Source organism: Hippopotamus amphibius, chromosome 6, assembly GCF_030028045.1.
Source record: "Hippopotamus amphibius kiboko isolate mHipAmp2 chromosome 6, mHipAmp2.hap2, whole genome shotgun sequence".
Classification (NCBI taxonomy): domain Eukaryota; kingdom Metazoa; phylum Chordata; class Mammalia; order Artiodactyla; family Hippopotamidae; genus Hippopotamus; species Hippopotamus amphibius.
In genome coordinates, this window is record NC_080191.1 from 170,235,930 (window position 1) to 170,252,340 (window position 16,411).

Consider the following 16,411-nt stretch of genomic DNA (forward strand, 5'->3'; position numbering starts at 1 on the left):
TCCCAGCTGCAGGAAGATCCCACATGCCACGGAGCAACTAAGCCCGTGTGCCAAAAAAAAAAAAAAAAAAAAAAGAAGTACAGGTAACCAACAAAGGGCACAGGTGAATAAAAGACCTTCGAAAAATTGGTTGGAGAACATGAATACATTAGCTACATTAAAATAAAGATATCTGGCCTACTCCCATTACAATATGCTTCTGATTAATCTACCTGGATATTAGTGTTCTAATAAATCAATTCAGGAGCTTTCTCAAGGGAGACAGGGCCTCAAAACCATTCCCATTACTCAATTTCATCCTTCATTTCATCTGTAAAGAAAAGGAGGGAGCAGAAAGACAATACAACTTATTAAGTATCTATTGCAGAACAAACAGGACTTGACTTCCCTAATCTTTTTATGTTTTCTTGTTTTAAAAGAAATACAAATTAAGGACTGTCAACAGAGTGACCTAAGGAAAACTCCCTAAATGACTCTTACTTTTTTTTTTTTTGGCAGTCAGGCATGCAGGATCTTAGTTCCCCAGCCAGGGATGGAACCGGTGTCCCCTGCAATGGAAGCCCAGAGTCTTAACACCACTGGACTGTCAGGGAATTCCCAGATTCTTATTTCTTGAGTTACCCATTCATCATAAAATCCTATACACACAAGCTGAACAATGACAATCTTAAATCTTGAGGGGCTACTGTTTTTAACAAACTATATTCTGAAAAGTAGAGAACATGTTGCTCTCAACAATATTTTAATAAATTAAATAAAAAGCAAATGGCTTGGGGGAGGATTCAAAAAAGATTTTAGGACAACAGATTGGCAAAGCAGTCCCTGGTATCTCTTCGCACTAAACAAAAAGATAAATATGGAAACTTTATAGCTACTTAATTTTCCTTTAGAAAATTAAAACTCTCTATAAATTTTAACATATTAACACATCAAGCAACTTTCAGCAACATGATCAACTGATTCGTGTAAGCTTTTGGATCACAGGAGCCATTTGTTCAGCCACGCCTGCTTCTTATAACTCTTGGCAAATAAATGCGTTATCAAACAGCTGTTAGCTGGGGGTGGAGGCGAGAGCAAAACACGATCCTGGTTAATTACTATTCCCTGTCCATGTTCCATTCTAAGCGTGGGAAATGTGGATCCCATTATCAAAAGCCATGGAATTTATAGGTAAATTCCATCAACACATTTGGCTACTAAGGTAGCCCCATTTTTCTTTCTGACCAATGTATTAAAAAGTCCCTTGTTTTATTTATTTTTCCTTGTTTTAAATGTAAGCAATCACAGGTGGTTACTGTTTGTTTTAACTTTTTATTAAGAAACTAAAGCAAAAAAAGAATTTCAAAAAATTAATATACAGAATTCTAATTTTAATTCTAAACAAATAAGAAATCTATACCAGGAACTAAATATCAGAGTTTACCAATATTTAAGAATAAAGGGAATGGCTAAAATGCATTCACAGTCACTATTTCTTCCTTACAAGCCTCAGATCTGCTTCAGCTGGACAGGATACAAAATGCATTTTTCTCAGCTATCTTTTGTCACTATAGTCTGTAAATTCAGAGAAGCTTTTTCTTCCTACAGCAGATATGTGAGCACCTGCCTATTGGGTTTGATGATGTGAGCATAAAGATGAGTCCATCAGAGATTCTCTAAGATATTTAGGGGAGATAAGACATCAGCAAATAATAAATATGAATACATTTACACAAGGTATAAACCAATACAGCATGAGTTACGTCCAGATAAAGACAAGGAAATTTCAAGGAAGGAGAGATTACATTCAGCCAGAGAAATTGAGGAATGCTTTATTAGAACAGTATTTGGGTTGGGTAGGGACTGTTCCTACCAGGAAGGTTTTAAAGTGGTTCTGATTGTGGTGGTCTTGATTTCTAGAAAGTAATCTCAATACTGATCTTTAAAACTCAAGTTTCCATCTCACCAAACTGTTCCTTTTTAAAAATGATCAAAAATACAAATATTACAGTCTATATAAACAGCAGCTTGGGGACATAAATGAAAAGTTACTTATAATACCTACTATGTGGGTTAGGGCCCTGTTATTTACAAAACTCCCTTTTCTAGGTCAAATCACATCTAAACGGCGGCAGATGCCTAATCACAGTATCATGACGTTAAGCATTCAACTGAGCGACACCTGCTTGCTTTAGGTGCCTTCTCAAATCTATGTCCAGACTTACAGGAATAATTATGAGGAGGATGAAGTAAATGGCTTAATAAATTCAAAAGTCAGATAATGAAAAAATAATGGCAACTAAGAAATGACATATATTAACCACAGAATTCTTTGTATGAAAGGTTTTAATGAATTGTGAGCCACTGACCATTACAGACTTTAAACCTTAATATTTCTTCTTTCCTGTGTAAAACCAGATAATTAAACCAGCCTATCTCAAGTATGACAGAAGACCATAGTATGAATAAGAGTAACAGTAATGTTTTCTTACCCATCTGCATGCTTCACTAAAGCTAAGAACCAAAGACAGTGCTCCTGGTTTCCCAAGTTAACAGAGCAAATTCAGTAACACATTTCTTCCTGATGACAGTTTCAGCTGAAATACAATAAATACAACTTTGCCTTTCAGTAGCACTTTTTACCCATAGCACAATCACTTTCACACTGTTTTCTTCTTTACCCTCAATATCCTTGTGAGGTAGTGAAGGGAGGGAGCAAGGATTTTTTATTTACTTATTTTGCAGATGAGAAAACTTAAGGTGAATTTAGATCTCTGGCTCTCAACCTTGGCAATGTACTGAAATCACCTAAGAAATCCTTATGGTCATGTCACGTCTCAGATCAACATCAGAATCTTGGGGTATGGGACCCAAGCATCACTATTTTTCAAAATGCAGACAACTCCAAAGTACAACTAAGGTTGAGAACCACTGGTTTAGATGATTTATATTCAATATTCAGATGCAACTGTCTTCTACCTAAGTGCTCTCAGCACCAATGAAAAAGATTCTATTTCCTCAAATGCTGTAACAGTTTGTCTGAGTATTCTGTACAACTACTATTGGTCTCCAGTAACAAATTAATTCACCAGGTTACAAATGAAGGCTCTTCATTGCCCTGATGGTCATGCTAAATATGAATCCCCATTTTATAAAATTTGCAAATCGGATATTAAAGAATTTAAATCTTTGAGATAAGAATGGCTTGTTGTTAAATATTTAGGCTACTATTTGATTCCAGGTTCGATAGGCAATAACCATGTGTTTCTGTTTTTCATTCAGCACCTTCAAAACTTTGTTACAAATGAATGTTTACTAATAAGACAAAACAGAAGATATAAACAAAACTCTGAGCAAAAGTTCTTGGAATTGACCATATCACAATCTGAAAAAGAAACAAGTAACTTAAAAGATCTTATAGTTTTCTAGCTAGTTCAATCTTTATCCTGAACCAGATCTCTCCTTTAATTAAATTTGAAACTTTGCCAAATTGAGTTGTTCTCCACCAAGAAAAATCAATTTCTGTAGCAGCTATATTCTCTAATACACTTAACATATAATTTCACTCTGTAGTATTAAATATGGTTTCTAGGAGGTTTATTCCTTGATATGGGTATCAAAAAGGATCTTTAACAGATTTCACCTTTAAGCGACATACCTAATATACAACAAATACTTGTAAACCTTTCAGGTAGCAAAAATGAAATCTTTGTTCATGACTGAAATCCCTTGCTTCCTAGGAGTACTGATAATATTAACTCTCAAGGAGCAACCCAAGAACCTCAGCCAGCTGCTTGCTGTCCCTAATTTCATTAGATTCAAAACAAAATATGCATACAGCAAAACCTAAAAAGGACAAAGATTCCACTTGCCTTAGTCAATGCTTATCACAAAGATGTAGTTGAAACCATACGATTTATACTTTCAAACAGAAAGATGTTTGTTTCTTTTCTAACAAAGAAAATCTCAGCTCATGTATGTTGAATTATTCATTTGAAAGAGTATTAGTGAAATCAGATTTATTAGTCAAAAACTCTGAACAGGAATTAATGTTAAACTCTTCTACAATGAAACTTTCAAAATATTGCCAACCTAAATTTCCAGCATAAGGTGTTTTATTTCAAGTCCCATGGGGGCAATTATCTATAATAAGATGAAGAACATTCTTAAGCTGGGTTCAGGCTGGCACTGTTTCAGGTGGGTGAGTAAACATTTTCTTGACAACCCCAATGAAGAGTCTGAGGCTTAGATTGTTGCATGATGTAAACAACATGAAATTAAAAATTGTAGATACTATAATACCTACAGCATTATAAAGTTACAAAATAAAAGGACCATTGATCAATTATTTTCTTAAGGTCTGTGACTAACAGCTCTTATATTTGAGGCCTATAAGAACAAATGGCAATGTTCTGTGTTATCAGACACTTTCTCAGAAGGTCAAAAAATAAAACCAGATACTGTAAGATGCACATTATTATTATTACTGATACATGTATGATTAGACACAGATGTGCCTTTCCTCAGACCTAGCCTGGAGATTGAGGGATCTTTACAACAGTTTTGATGGTTAAAAAAATAAATCAGACTGTAATAGCCATGGACACCGTAAACCAAATATAATACAAAATGAGCCAATACAACACATCTCCTCGTAAAATCCTCTTCTTTGTAGTTACCAAACTGTCCCTAAATGTTATTCTAATTTTGTACCATGTAGTGGTTTTTAAGAAATTGAACTAGAACAAAGCAACTCCTTTGTCCTGGTTTTTTTTTTTTACATTTTTTTTACACACATATTGTATATACAACTTTTAAAATAGCTGCACAATTTTATATCTCACTGTTAGAGAAGTGCAGTCCAGGCAGACCATGCTTCTCAATATATTAAAAATATTAAATAAAATCCAACCAGTTTCATACTTTTCTAATAGTCAAGCTGGCTGGAAAAAAGGGTCTGGAGAAAAAACAGGCAGTTGTAAAACAGGATCAGTCTTTCTTCACAAACACACGACTTAAAACTCTTGCTAGTTCCTTATCTTATCCCTTTTACACCATCTCTAAGATCTTACCTTAAAAGCTGGAAACAACACATCGCTAATTTAGAGACAAAATCTGCTGAAACATGCATATGTCAACTGCCCACTCAACCAGCTGCAACCCTGAGGACTTCTCTGGCCCAGTAGAAAGAGGAAACATAAGATCATCTCTGCTGTAGAGCTGCTTCTCCAGTTAACAATATCACGTGGTTTTCAGGATGTTTCTTGGGCATGCATGTATGACACTGTCACTTCATGATTCTACTCTCCACAAGCAGGTATCTCCTCCACTCCGTCTTTCATCCCAAGAAAGCCACTGTCATCCATCCAAAGGTTTCCCAAGGTAAACCAGAGTCACTTCTGTGTTACCATATACAGCAGAAACTGCTGGATATAAGCAGACCTTTGGAAGTCCTCTGAAGGCAACCCCCAGGAATTCATACCCACGTTCAAAAGCTAAAGTCTTATCTTCCATGTCCAAGATGACTCGAATTCTTTCTCCTATCTGCAAACAGACATCAAAAGAAGGTTAGAAGAAAACCTATCAAAGGCATTGCTAGAAGAAATCAGGTTGAAAATATTACTAAGAATATGTATCTCAAAAGTTATCTAGAAGAACCAAAAAAGTTATTTGGTCAGGGAGAAACATCTAGAAAAAGAACATACAGCAATTTCATCACAAATGTTTGTTTTGATAGGTTTCTTTTTTAAACTTAAACTTAAGACTTGTGTAGGATCTATATTTAATACTGAAAATTTAAATATTCTTCCTGAACAGTCCCCAGATTTTATTTATTCTTTTTAAAGGCTGTTCTTATGAAGGTTACCACTAAAATCTGTAACTTGGCATATTTTACCAAAAAAGGCTATCTAAATTTCCTCAAATTACTATAGTATATGCACACAATGGAATGTTAGTCAACCTTAAAAATAAATGAAAATTTAATATGTGCTACAACATGAATGGACCTTGAAAACATCACACTAAGAGAAATAAGCCAGACACAAAAATACAAATATTATGATTCCACTTATATCAAGCACCTGGAATATTCAAATTCACATGGACAGAAAACTGACTAGAGTTTACCAGAGGCTGGGGAGAGGGAGATGTGTGGAGTTATGGTTCTGGGCATAGCGTTTATGCTGGGGATGATGAAAAAGTCTTGGGCATACACAGTCATGATGGTTACACAACACTGTGGATGTGTTTAGTGCCACTGAGCTATACGCTTACGAACAGTTAACATAATAAAGACTGCTGTATATATTTTACCACAGTAAAAAAACTACTATAATAAAACACTTAGCCTTTAAAATTTACAAAGCAGTTCTACATACAATGTGGAATTTATATAATCAAGAATAGCCAAATCTGACTACAGCTTCTAAAGATGCAGAATAGGTTTATTAAACAGTGACTTTGTGGTCCATGACTCTGAAACACCCGTTTGTTATAAAAACAGCAGCACTGATTGCTAAACTAAACAAGAAGTACACTTATCCAGTTCTTTTCCCATTTGGAAAAGTAAGCACAGAAATAGCATGTTTTATCCTTATAATTTGCATGTATTAAATGCTGTTGCATCTATATACTTGGAGGCAAAAAATCCTAACATCTGCAATCAAAACTCATAATTTAATACTTCCCAATTATGATACCCCCTGCTGCTATCATTACTTTCCTTCATTGTATTTCCTATCACAAGTAACCACCAGGGTCCCTGGTGGCGCAGTGGTTAAGAATCCACCTGCCAATGCAGGGGACACGGGTTTAAGCCCTGGTCCAGGAAGATCCCACAGGCGGTGGAACAACTAAGCCTGCGCACAACTACTGAGCCTGCGCTCTAGAGCCCACAAGCTACAACTACTGAGCCTGAGTGCCACAACTACTGAACCCTACACAACTAGAAGCTGTGTTCCACAACAAGAGAAGCCACCACAATAAGAAGCCCATGCACCGCAACAAAGAGTAGCCTCCGCTTGCTGCAACTAGAGAAAGCCCGTGCACAGCAACAAAGACCCTATGCAGCCAATAAATAAATAAATAAATAAGCCAAAAAACCAAATAACTACCAACATCTACTTTTTCTCCCCTTCTGCCCAACTCACAGATTAACCCCATTTTATGGACCTAAGAACCTCCAAACCACCATCATCACTATTGTTATGAACAAAACACAACAACAAAAATCAGAAATAAAAAGCTAATATTTTGATGAGTATTTGTTGAGTTATTTTATATATAATACCTCATTTAATTCTCACATCAATCCTAGGAGTTATCCCTACTTTACAGAAGATGAAAATAAGAAAAGAGAACCATTCCAGGTGAAATTTGCAAGTCTGCTTTACCTTTGAGTGAGCATAGAGCACGTACACAGCACAGGGAGCAGAAAGGCACAGTCTTACAGTTTTAGGTGTCAGAGGACAAAATCTGGAGACAGGAGAGCAACTGGAAACTCAGAGAAACTCCAGAAGCAATAAAACCACAAAGAGGATGAGCGGCAAAATCTGAAAATAAACTCTGCCCAAATCCTTGTGCGATGACTGTATTACACAAATACAGAGGAAACCCCCAGGCAACCAGACAGAAAAAGCAGCAGCTAGAAGCCAATAAAACTGAACAAAGACATTCAGTCCAGGCAAGTTAACTGCCTACTAGAACAAGAAAACCTACAGTTTTCAGAAGAACAAAGCAGTTTCTAAAGGAACAAAACATTCCAGAGTTACTACTAAATATTATCTGCCATGTCCAGTTTTCAATTAAAAAATGACTGGATATGAAAAGAAATAGGAAAGTGTAACATATTCATGGAGAAAAAAACAGGGACTTCCCTGGTGGCACAGTGGTTAAGAGTTCACCTGCCAATGCAGGGCACACGGGTTGGATTCCTGGTCTGGGAAGATCCCACATGCCACGGAGCAATTAGGCCGGTGCGCCACAACTACTGAGCCTGCGCTCTAGAGCCCACGAGCCACAACTACTGAGCCCTCGCGACACTGCAACTACTGAAGCCCGAGCAACTAGAGCCTGTGTTCCACAAGAGAAGCCACCACAACGAGACGCCCACACACCACAATGAAGGGTAGCCTCCCTGCTCACCGCAACTAGAGAAAGCCTGTGCACAGCAATGAAGACCCAATGCAGCGCCCCCTCCAATAAATAAATAAGTAAATAAATAAATAAATAAAAAGTCAGTAGAAATGAACTTCGAGTGGGCCCTAGATGTCAGATTTGGCAAAGACTTCAAAGTAGTTATTCTAAAATATATCCAAAGAATTAAAGAAAAATATAGTATTAATAAATGAACAAATAGAGACCTCAAGAGAGAAATGGAAACTAGAAAAATGAATCAAATGAAAAATTTACGCTGAGGGCGCAATAACCAAAATTCAGTGGCCTGGCTCACTAGCAGAGTTGACAACGAAAAAAATCTATGAACTTGAAGACAGAACAACAGAAATTAATGAATCCAAAAACCAGAGAGGAAAAAAGAACACAGCTTCAGAGGCACAGAGACAAGGACAATATCAAGCAGTCCAACAACTGCATTAAATACAAAAGGACTAACTACTCAAACCAAAAGATTGGGTTAGATAAAAAGCAAGATCCAATTATATGCTGTCTGGGGAACCCACTTTAAATCCAAAGATAGAATAAAAGTAAAACAATGAGGGAAAAGAGGTACTCTGTAATAGTAAGCATAAGAAAATTGGACTGGCTATATTGATACCAGACAAAATAGACGTAAAGACAAGGAATATTACTAGAGTCAAAGAAGATCATTTCATAATAAGAGTTAACCAGGTAGGTGGACATAACAATTTGAAATGTATATGCACCTAGTAACGGTTCTAAAACACATGAAGCAAAAAGTGATAAAACTGAAAGAAGAGATAGATAAATCAGCAACTACAGTTGGACATTTTAATACTCCTTAGTAAATGACAGAACTGGTAGAAAGAAAATACAGAAAGCAGATAGAAGTTTTAAACACTATCAACCAATTTGACCTAATTGTCCTTAATAGATTATTCCATTCAACAACAGAATATATACTCAAGCACACACGGATATTCCTCAAGATAAACCATATGCTGAGAATAAAATAAGTCTCAATAAATTTACAAGGACTGAAATCATACAGAGTATGTTCTCTGAAAAACAAAGAAAAAAGACCCTTCCCTACAAAATCACAAGGCTAGTCATAGGACTTTATCTTCAATGATTATGAAGTCCAGACACCCTTCTCCTTTGGGTATTTGCAGAACCTGAAAGGACAGTAAGGAAAGGATTCTATGAAAGAAAATCCTTCCAGGCTTTTACACCTCAGGAAATGGGATATATTTTTAGTTCTTCTACTTTATTATGCCTGACTTGAGGTCATTACTGAGGCTAGAGCTTTCAAACCACATGTTCCTCTGCAATGTGCAATCTAGAATTCCTTAAAATTTCCAATTTCTTTTTAGATTATTTTTTTTTAGACTCTGCTGAATCTATGGTAATTATATACCTTTTACAAATAGGAACTATAATTTTGACCCTTAATGAAATGAGTAAGGCTAAGATGAAAAGAATTTTAAATGCAGTAGTTTGGAACTTGCCCAGCAGTCCAATGGTTAAGACTCTGCACTTCCACTGCACGGGCCACGGGTTTGATCACTGGTCGGGGTACTAAGATCCCACATGCTGTGTGGCGAGGCCAAATAAATCAATAAATAAAATGCAGCAGTGTGCCTGAACTCATCTTTATGGAAATCGCCAACACCTCCAGAGGCTTTGAATACAATTCAGATTAATAAGTAGCAGAGGGTAAGTATGTATGCACATGCACACAGGTAAATGTGTGGGGGTGAGGTATCTAGAAAAAGCAGATTTGGCTGTGCCATGACAAAGGAAAGCTTACAGTCTAGAGCACAAGTTGGCAAACCACGGCCCCTGGGTCAAACCTGGCTGGCAGTCTAAAAATAAGGTTACACTGGAATACAGATATGCTCATTTGTTTACATAATCTACGGCTGCTTCTGTGCTACAACAACGGAGTTCAACACTTGTGAGAGATGGTATGGACCACTGAGCTGAAAGTATTTACTATCTGGCCCTGTACAGAAAAAGTTTGCCAACCGGATCTAAAGACAGAATGCTCAGATTGAATACGTATTAGGAAACAAATATTGAGATACTAAAAGATTATTATCAGAGTAGCCAAAAAAGGCCAGTTAAGCTATTTAAAAATTACCAAAAAGATAAATAATGCTGCTATATAAAATTTTGTAAATTTAAAACAAATTAAGGCATGATTTAACAAAGGCTCACTTCTCAGAAAATACTCAGTTTCTCACCTGATATTTTGGTGCATTGTTGCATTGTGGAAAACTGCCATTGACTTCTCCATTATGCAGTAGATTATTGTCCACTAGATTCCAGCCCCAGCTCTGGTCATCACTGCCCAGCAATGCCACATAACCTTGGCACTGCATGGGGGCCCGTTTTGTGGCAATTCCAATCACTGCCACAGTGCCCAGAGGGCCCTCCCACCACACTTCCCATGCGTGGCGGCCCTCACTGAAACCGATCTTGGTCCTTGCACCATCCGTGCTCTGAGCGATGGGGTTTCTATGTAAAGTAAAGCCATTCTTCTTAATGTAGACATTCCTGGAGCAGTCATTAGTGCTGAAAGCATGCTGGAAAGCACGTATCTGAAAAGATGAAAAACAGACCAAAGAAAGAGAAATTTGATTTTTCTTAAATATTAAACAGTACCCAAACTTTAGGCTACATGTTTTTAAACAATAAAGTTATATTTGTTACGTAACATAAGTACTTCTCAAAAAAGGCTCACATCTCAGGATGGGATACTAATATAATAATTATACAACATTAAAAATAAAACTGCCAACTGTTTCATTACTGACCAAAATTCTAAACTGCAGCAAAATTTCTCCAAATAGACTTCTTAAAACATCAAAAGATACACACAAGAATCCTTATATTTTAGAGATAATACTGAAAAGTTTATGGGTGACGTAATGATATCTGGGAATTGCTGTGAAGTATCCAGGAATGGAATGGGAGAGTGGCCGGGTAAACCTGACACTAGACTGCCCGTGAATTAATCACTGGTAAAGCTTGGCGATGGGTATAGGGAGGTATTTTTCTCTACTCTTGTTTATAGTTGACATTTTTACATTAAAAAGTTAAGATCTGCACAGTTTTCATGTTGGCAATGCTGTCACCAAAAAGAATCATATTTTAAGTAAAATAGAGAACGTAGTCACATCAGCTCTAGAATTCATGAAAAATTTTAATAACCACAAACTATCTTAGATCCTCAGCCTCCTTGCTAGGTATTAGTCATGCACTGAGACATTACCACTCTCATTTTACCAAATTGAATAATCCCCTAGACAGCATCTAAATTCAACCAGTAAAATTTATAAAGAGACAGTCATTAACAGCAGCTCCCAATGACAGGGCAGGACAGCTGACCTTCAGTAATCACCAGTTTTTTAAGCTTCCGAAATAAAGCCAGTATGAAAATTGCTACTCTGTACAAGTAATAACAATCTCATGTTTTAATAATTTATAGCTTTTGGTTTGTATGTTTTTTAGAAAATCCCTTCTTTATTCAAACTACCCAAAAGCAGCTGAAGGCTGGAACCTATTGCTTTAGTTAACCTGAGAAATCAACTCCAGAATCATAGAATTTCAGCATTAGGAAAGACCTTAAAATTCACCTAGTTCAGCTCAGGGATGAGGACATAGGCGTAAAAGTCAACAGGTAGTCAGCACAAGAATCCCAAAGAGAAGTTAAGCATCCAGGCCCCTCACCTAGAGTTTATGTACCATTAGCGAGTACTTCATGGTTTAACTGTTGTACTCCAGAACACAGATTAAAACAAGAACAGAAAACCTCCTTGGTTCAGGTATCCCATGTTTTCATAAGGGGGATGTAAACCCAAAGTATACCTAAATGTTTTCCTATCTGTTCTTATTATAGCACACTTTTAAGTACCTAAAAGTGCTGTACACACCATAACCATTTGATTCTAGTAAAAAATATCTTGAAAAGAATCGACTCTAACCCACATGGATCAAACTTCTATAGGAACTACGAGGACAGAGAGCATGGTAGGCAACACAGTGGGAATGAAGTCAGCAGAATCCAGACTGAGGGAACCTCTCTACAGGGCAGACAGCCCAGTTTCCTCCACAAGTGAACAGCAGCAAACAGCCTTGAGAGACACAGCTGTTTGTCATGGGACTCTTACATAGATCTTGCTTAAATAAACTGAAAATTAAAGATATAACAACTGACATTTATGAGACAACTGGAAATTTGAAGAGTGCACTTCTTATATTAAGGAATTATTCATTTCTTTATACTTTGAATGTAATAATGGTATTGTGATTAAGTGTCCTTATCTTTTAGAGATAATGGGAAAAATCAGATAAAATGGAAAAATAAATACACAAATAAATAAAAACAATCTATAGTTCTTGCTACGCAGTCTCATGCACAACCTGGATTTCATACTATAGCAAACAGCTCTATGACCTAGTTTAGGATGTAAGCCTGAAATTTAGAGAATTATAGTTAGATGCCAAGTATGACTGGAATAACTGATGTTACTTGGTAATATGTAAAACATGAACTTTTAAAAAGAAGACAAATCCTAATTAGATTGACAACTTCAAATACTTTCCAGTTTTATGCTATCCCAAGCCTGTTCTGATCATTTCTCAGCTATCCAGGCTTCCTGGAAACCCTGTTTGACTCTTCCTTCTTCTTCATGTCACCTCACCCAGTCGGCTGTCCACCTACGTGGATCTGTTTTCTTGCAATTCCTCTCCCAGCCATCTCCTTCTCTGCTCTATATACTTATTCCAGTCTTAAGTACGTTTGGTATAGGCACCAACCCCTGCCTTCTTGAATTCATATTATGGACTAGTTTTTCTAAAGCACAGCTCTTATTCTGTCACTCCTTTGTTCAAATTTCTGTGGCTTCCAGCTGTAAAACAAAGCCCAAACTACAGACTGAAGGCTGTCAAGGACCTCCATGATATACCCAGTTTCAGCTCACCTTTACAATCATACTTCCCACCACAATTCAATCTAACTTAACTATTTGATATCTTTAGCCTTCCCTTTAAGCTACAAACTGTAACAGATGCCTGTCTGAAAACTCTCGGATGTCTTAAAAACACTGTAAATTCTGTGCTACCAAAACTGAACTCAGTGTTATTCCTCCAAAATCTAGCCCAGGTAATCCCTATGTTACGTAAGCCAGATACCTAGGAGTCATCCTCAGCACCTCCCTCTTCCTCACCCCTATTTCAAATCTATTGCCAAGTCCTGTAGATTTTATTTCCTAAATTTCTCCCCATCTCTTTTACTACATACTTCCTACCACTCATATTTCTAAGGTTCCCCTCCATCCTGTTCTCCATTCTTAAGTTAGAATAACCTCTTAAAAATGGAAAAATAACGTATCACCAATCCCCCACTTCTAATCCCCTTTTGCCTATAGTTTAAAATGGATCCCTCTGCTTGGCCCCAGTCCACCTCTTCCATCTTTCTCAAACCTGCCTCACTTTTGCTCTCTGTGCTCCAGCCACATTGATTCTTTTCTGTCCCTCATACTCAGCAGGCTCCCTCTTGTAAGGCTCTTCTCTCTCTTTGGCCTACTTATCCTTATCCCTCAGGTCTCAGTTCCTGCATCATTTCCTCAGAGAAGGCCTTCCCTGGCCTCCCTACTTAGGTCAAATTCTCCATTACCGACATCCAGAGCACCAGGTATCTAGCCTTCACAGGACTTGGCACAAATGCAGCTTCACAGCCGTGTGACTATTTGACTAATACCCATGTCCCCCAACTGGACTATAACTGCCATCTGGCGAGGCAGCCATAAGGGTTTGTATGTTTTTATTCACCACTGTATCTGCAAAACTGAGCATAGTGCCTAGCATATTTTTTTTAAATAAAACTATATGCTGTACAAATGCTCTGCTTTCCATTGCCTTGATTTTGTTCAGGGTATTTCCTCTTGGTAAAATGTTCATATTCTCCCCATCTTTAAAATTCAGCTCAAATACAATCTCAGCCTCAAACCTTCCACAATCATCTACTCAACTTGTAAATCTCTTTCATTAAATTTGTAGTATGTATATATTTTTAGATTTCTAACAGTTACTAACAATTTCTACCATTTCTAACTAATGGTAGAAATCACTAGTTATTTCTATACATTTTTTTCTCCTCTGCTAGAAGGAGGACTTCCCTACTGAGCTATATGACTTTTTTTTGAATTAATCTTTTATCTTCAAGATACTCAAGAAAAGTCCTGCAACATCTGAATGTATATGTGATTAGTACAAGTCTATAATACCTACAGTGCAGGTAGTACTAAGGCATACAAAGTATTAAAAACTCATGAAACCTTCAACAACTCTGGAAGGATACAGAAGAAACAGGTAATACAGGTTGCCTCCAACCTGGATGGTGGGGGTATAAGGACAAAAGGAAGACATTTTGCTTTGTATCTCTTTGCTTCTTCTGAATGTTGACTCACATGAATATATTATCTATTACATATTATTACATGAATCTTGAATCATGTGAACATATCTTTTACAGACCAACTACAAAAATGTCTTAATTTAAAATAAGTAAAAACAATCAACTTCATGGAAAAACAAAACCTAAGTAAGACTCATGAAACCTACATATTTATCAGGCACAGTAAGACAAAACTGCAATCTTCTGCACTCTACTATAGCAGAATTACAACTAGCATCCATCGGGCATTTATCATGTACAAATACTGTCCTCGCAAATTAACGTCCTTTCACTTAATAGAAAAACAACTTGACAGTTGGCATATTTAAGAGCAATATTCCTTATTAAACTAAAGCCTGTTTTATTACAGAAGAATACATTTTCCATCTATTTCATATGGAAAAAATTTACTCCTTACTCTGGCTCCACTGGCAGTCTAGCTTTAAAAAGGTATGTTTTCCCTTTTTAGTTAAATACACGAACGTGTCTTTACGTTTACCACATTCTAGGTCAGACTTTACCCTCTCTCATACATGCTCTGGGTGACTGCTATCCTGAATAGCTGTTTCCATCCAAACTGAACCCAAGTTTAAGGCCTTTTGTTTACACTGCTTGAAGAATCCTCTCATGACCTGCTACTAGACACTTTTATTTGTATATGAAGGCAAGCATAAGCACAAGACTCTGGCAGGGGAAAAGGACAGCAAAAGCAGAATCACCACGTTAGATGACAACCGGAACGTGAGAGACACACCGTCAAGGTGCAACTACGAAGAAGTTGGCAAGGAAGTAGCCAATAATACTGGGACATGGCAGTAGGACGGCTGTGAAGCGGCGCCCGCGGAAGGATGTTCTAGTAAAGCCTCTATCTTGAGAGTTAGCAGGATGCCTTGGACCACATTCGTGTACAAGCCTGTCGCATGGTGGAGGGAATGAGAGAGTACTCGGGCAAAAATAAAGGAAAGGTGGCTACACGTCAGAGCTCGGGACCGGTGAGGTGAAAGCAAGGGTCTCAGAAACTAAGCCGGCGTGAAGGCAGCCGAGGCGGCCGAATAAAGAGCCGGGAGGAAACCAGGCGGAGAGGACTGAAGCGACGGCAACGCGGCGGTCTGCGCTCAGGGGAGGCTGCGGGAAGGAGCAGGAGGGGCGGGGAGCAGGCGCGGGGACCCCCCGTCCTCTGAAAAGTGCCCGCGGAAGCGCGCCGGGCGAGGGGCAGCGCCTCAGCCCAGAGGGAAGGGCGCCCTCACGGCGCGGGGCGGGCGGCGCGCGAGCCGGACGCTCGGCGGGGAGCGGGCGCCCTCACCTTGGCCTTGTAGCTGGGCAGGTTGCAGAGGATGTCCGTGCGCAGGGCCTCCTCCGCCAGGCTGCGGGCGCACAGGCTCCGCCACACCTCGCTGTTCTCGTCGCCGTGCAGGCAGCGGTACCAGTGCTTGCACACCAGCGCGCAGCTCCGCAGCTCGGACAGCTCCAGGTAGGAGAACACCAGCTCCAGCACGCGGCTGGGCAGCCGGCCCCCGGCCCCCGCGGCCCCCGCGCCGCCGCCCGCGCCCGCGCCCCCCGCGGCCGCCCCAGCCCCCGGGGCCGGCGCCGCCATCGCCTCACCCGCCGGCCCGACGGCCGCCGCCGCCGCCGCCGCGCCCCGTCTCTGCTCCGGAGGCCGGGCCGAGCCTCGAGAGCCGCGCCGCTCGCTCCCCGCCCCTGCCCCGGCCCCGCGCCCCGCCTCACGCCGGGCAGACGCGCCGGCCGCACGGGCGCCGCCGCCCCCACCGCCCGCCTCGCCCGGCCTCCCCGCGGCGCGCCCGGGGCGCCGCCATGCGGGTTGAGGGCACG

At 39.3% G+C, this 16,411-nt stretch overlaps 1 protein-coding gene and 1 long non-coding RNA gene across 7 annotated transcripts in view; both read right to left on the minus strand.

The window, feature by feature from the left end:
* The window catches only part of LOC130856077 (uncharacterized), a 28,778-nt gene extending 28,468 nt beyond the window's left edge, over window positions 1-310 (minus strand). For all 6 annotated transcript variants that reach the window (XR_009054427.1, XR_009054430.1, XR_009054425.1 and 3 more), the window contains exon 1: window positions 213-310. This is a non-coding gene — a long non-coding RNA (uncharacterized LOC130856077). The remainder of the gene's footprint in view (window positions 1-212) is intronic.
* Window positions 311-2,307: 1,997 nt separating this feature from the next.
* On the minus strand, window positions 2,308-16,214 carry FBXO45 (F-box protein 45). The gene is made up of 3 exons (XM_057738660.1): window positions 15,885-16,214; window positions 10,365-10,721; window positions 2,308-5,523 (listed from the first exon to the last, which is right to left on the minus strand). The coding sequence occupies exons 1-3, from the start codon at window positions 16,173-16,175 to the stop codon at window positions 5,338-5,340; spliced, it is 834 nt and encodes a 277-aa protein (XP_057594643.1). The 5' UTR covers window positions 16,176-16,214; the 3' UTR covers window positions 2,308-5,337.
* Window positions 16,215-16,411: the final 197 nt, after the last annotated feature.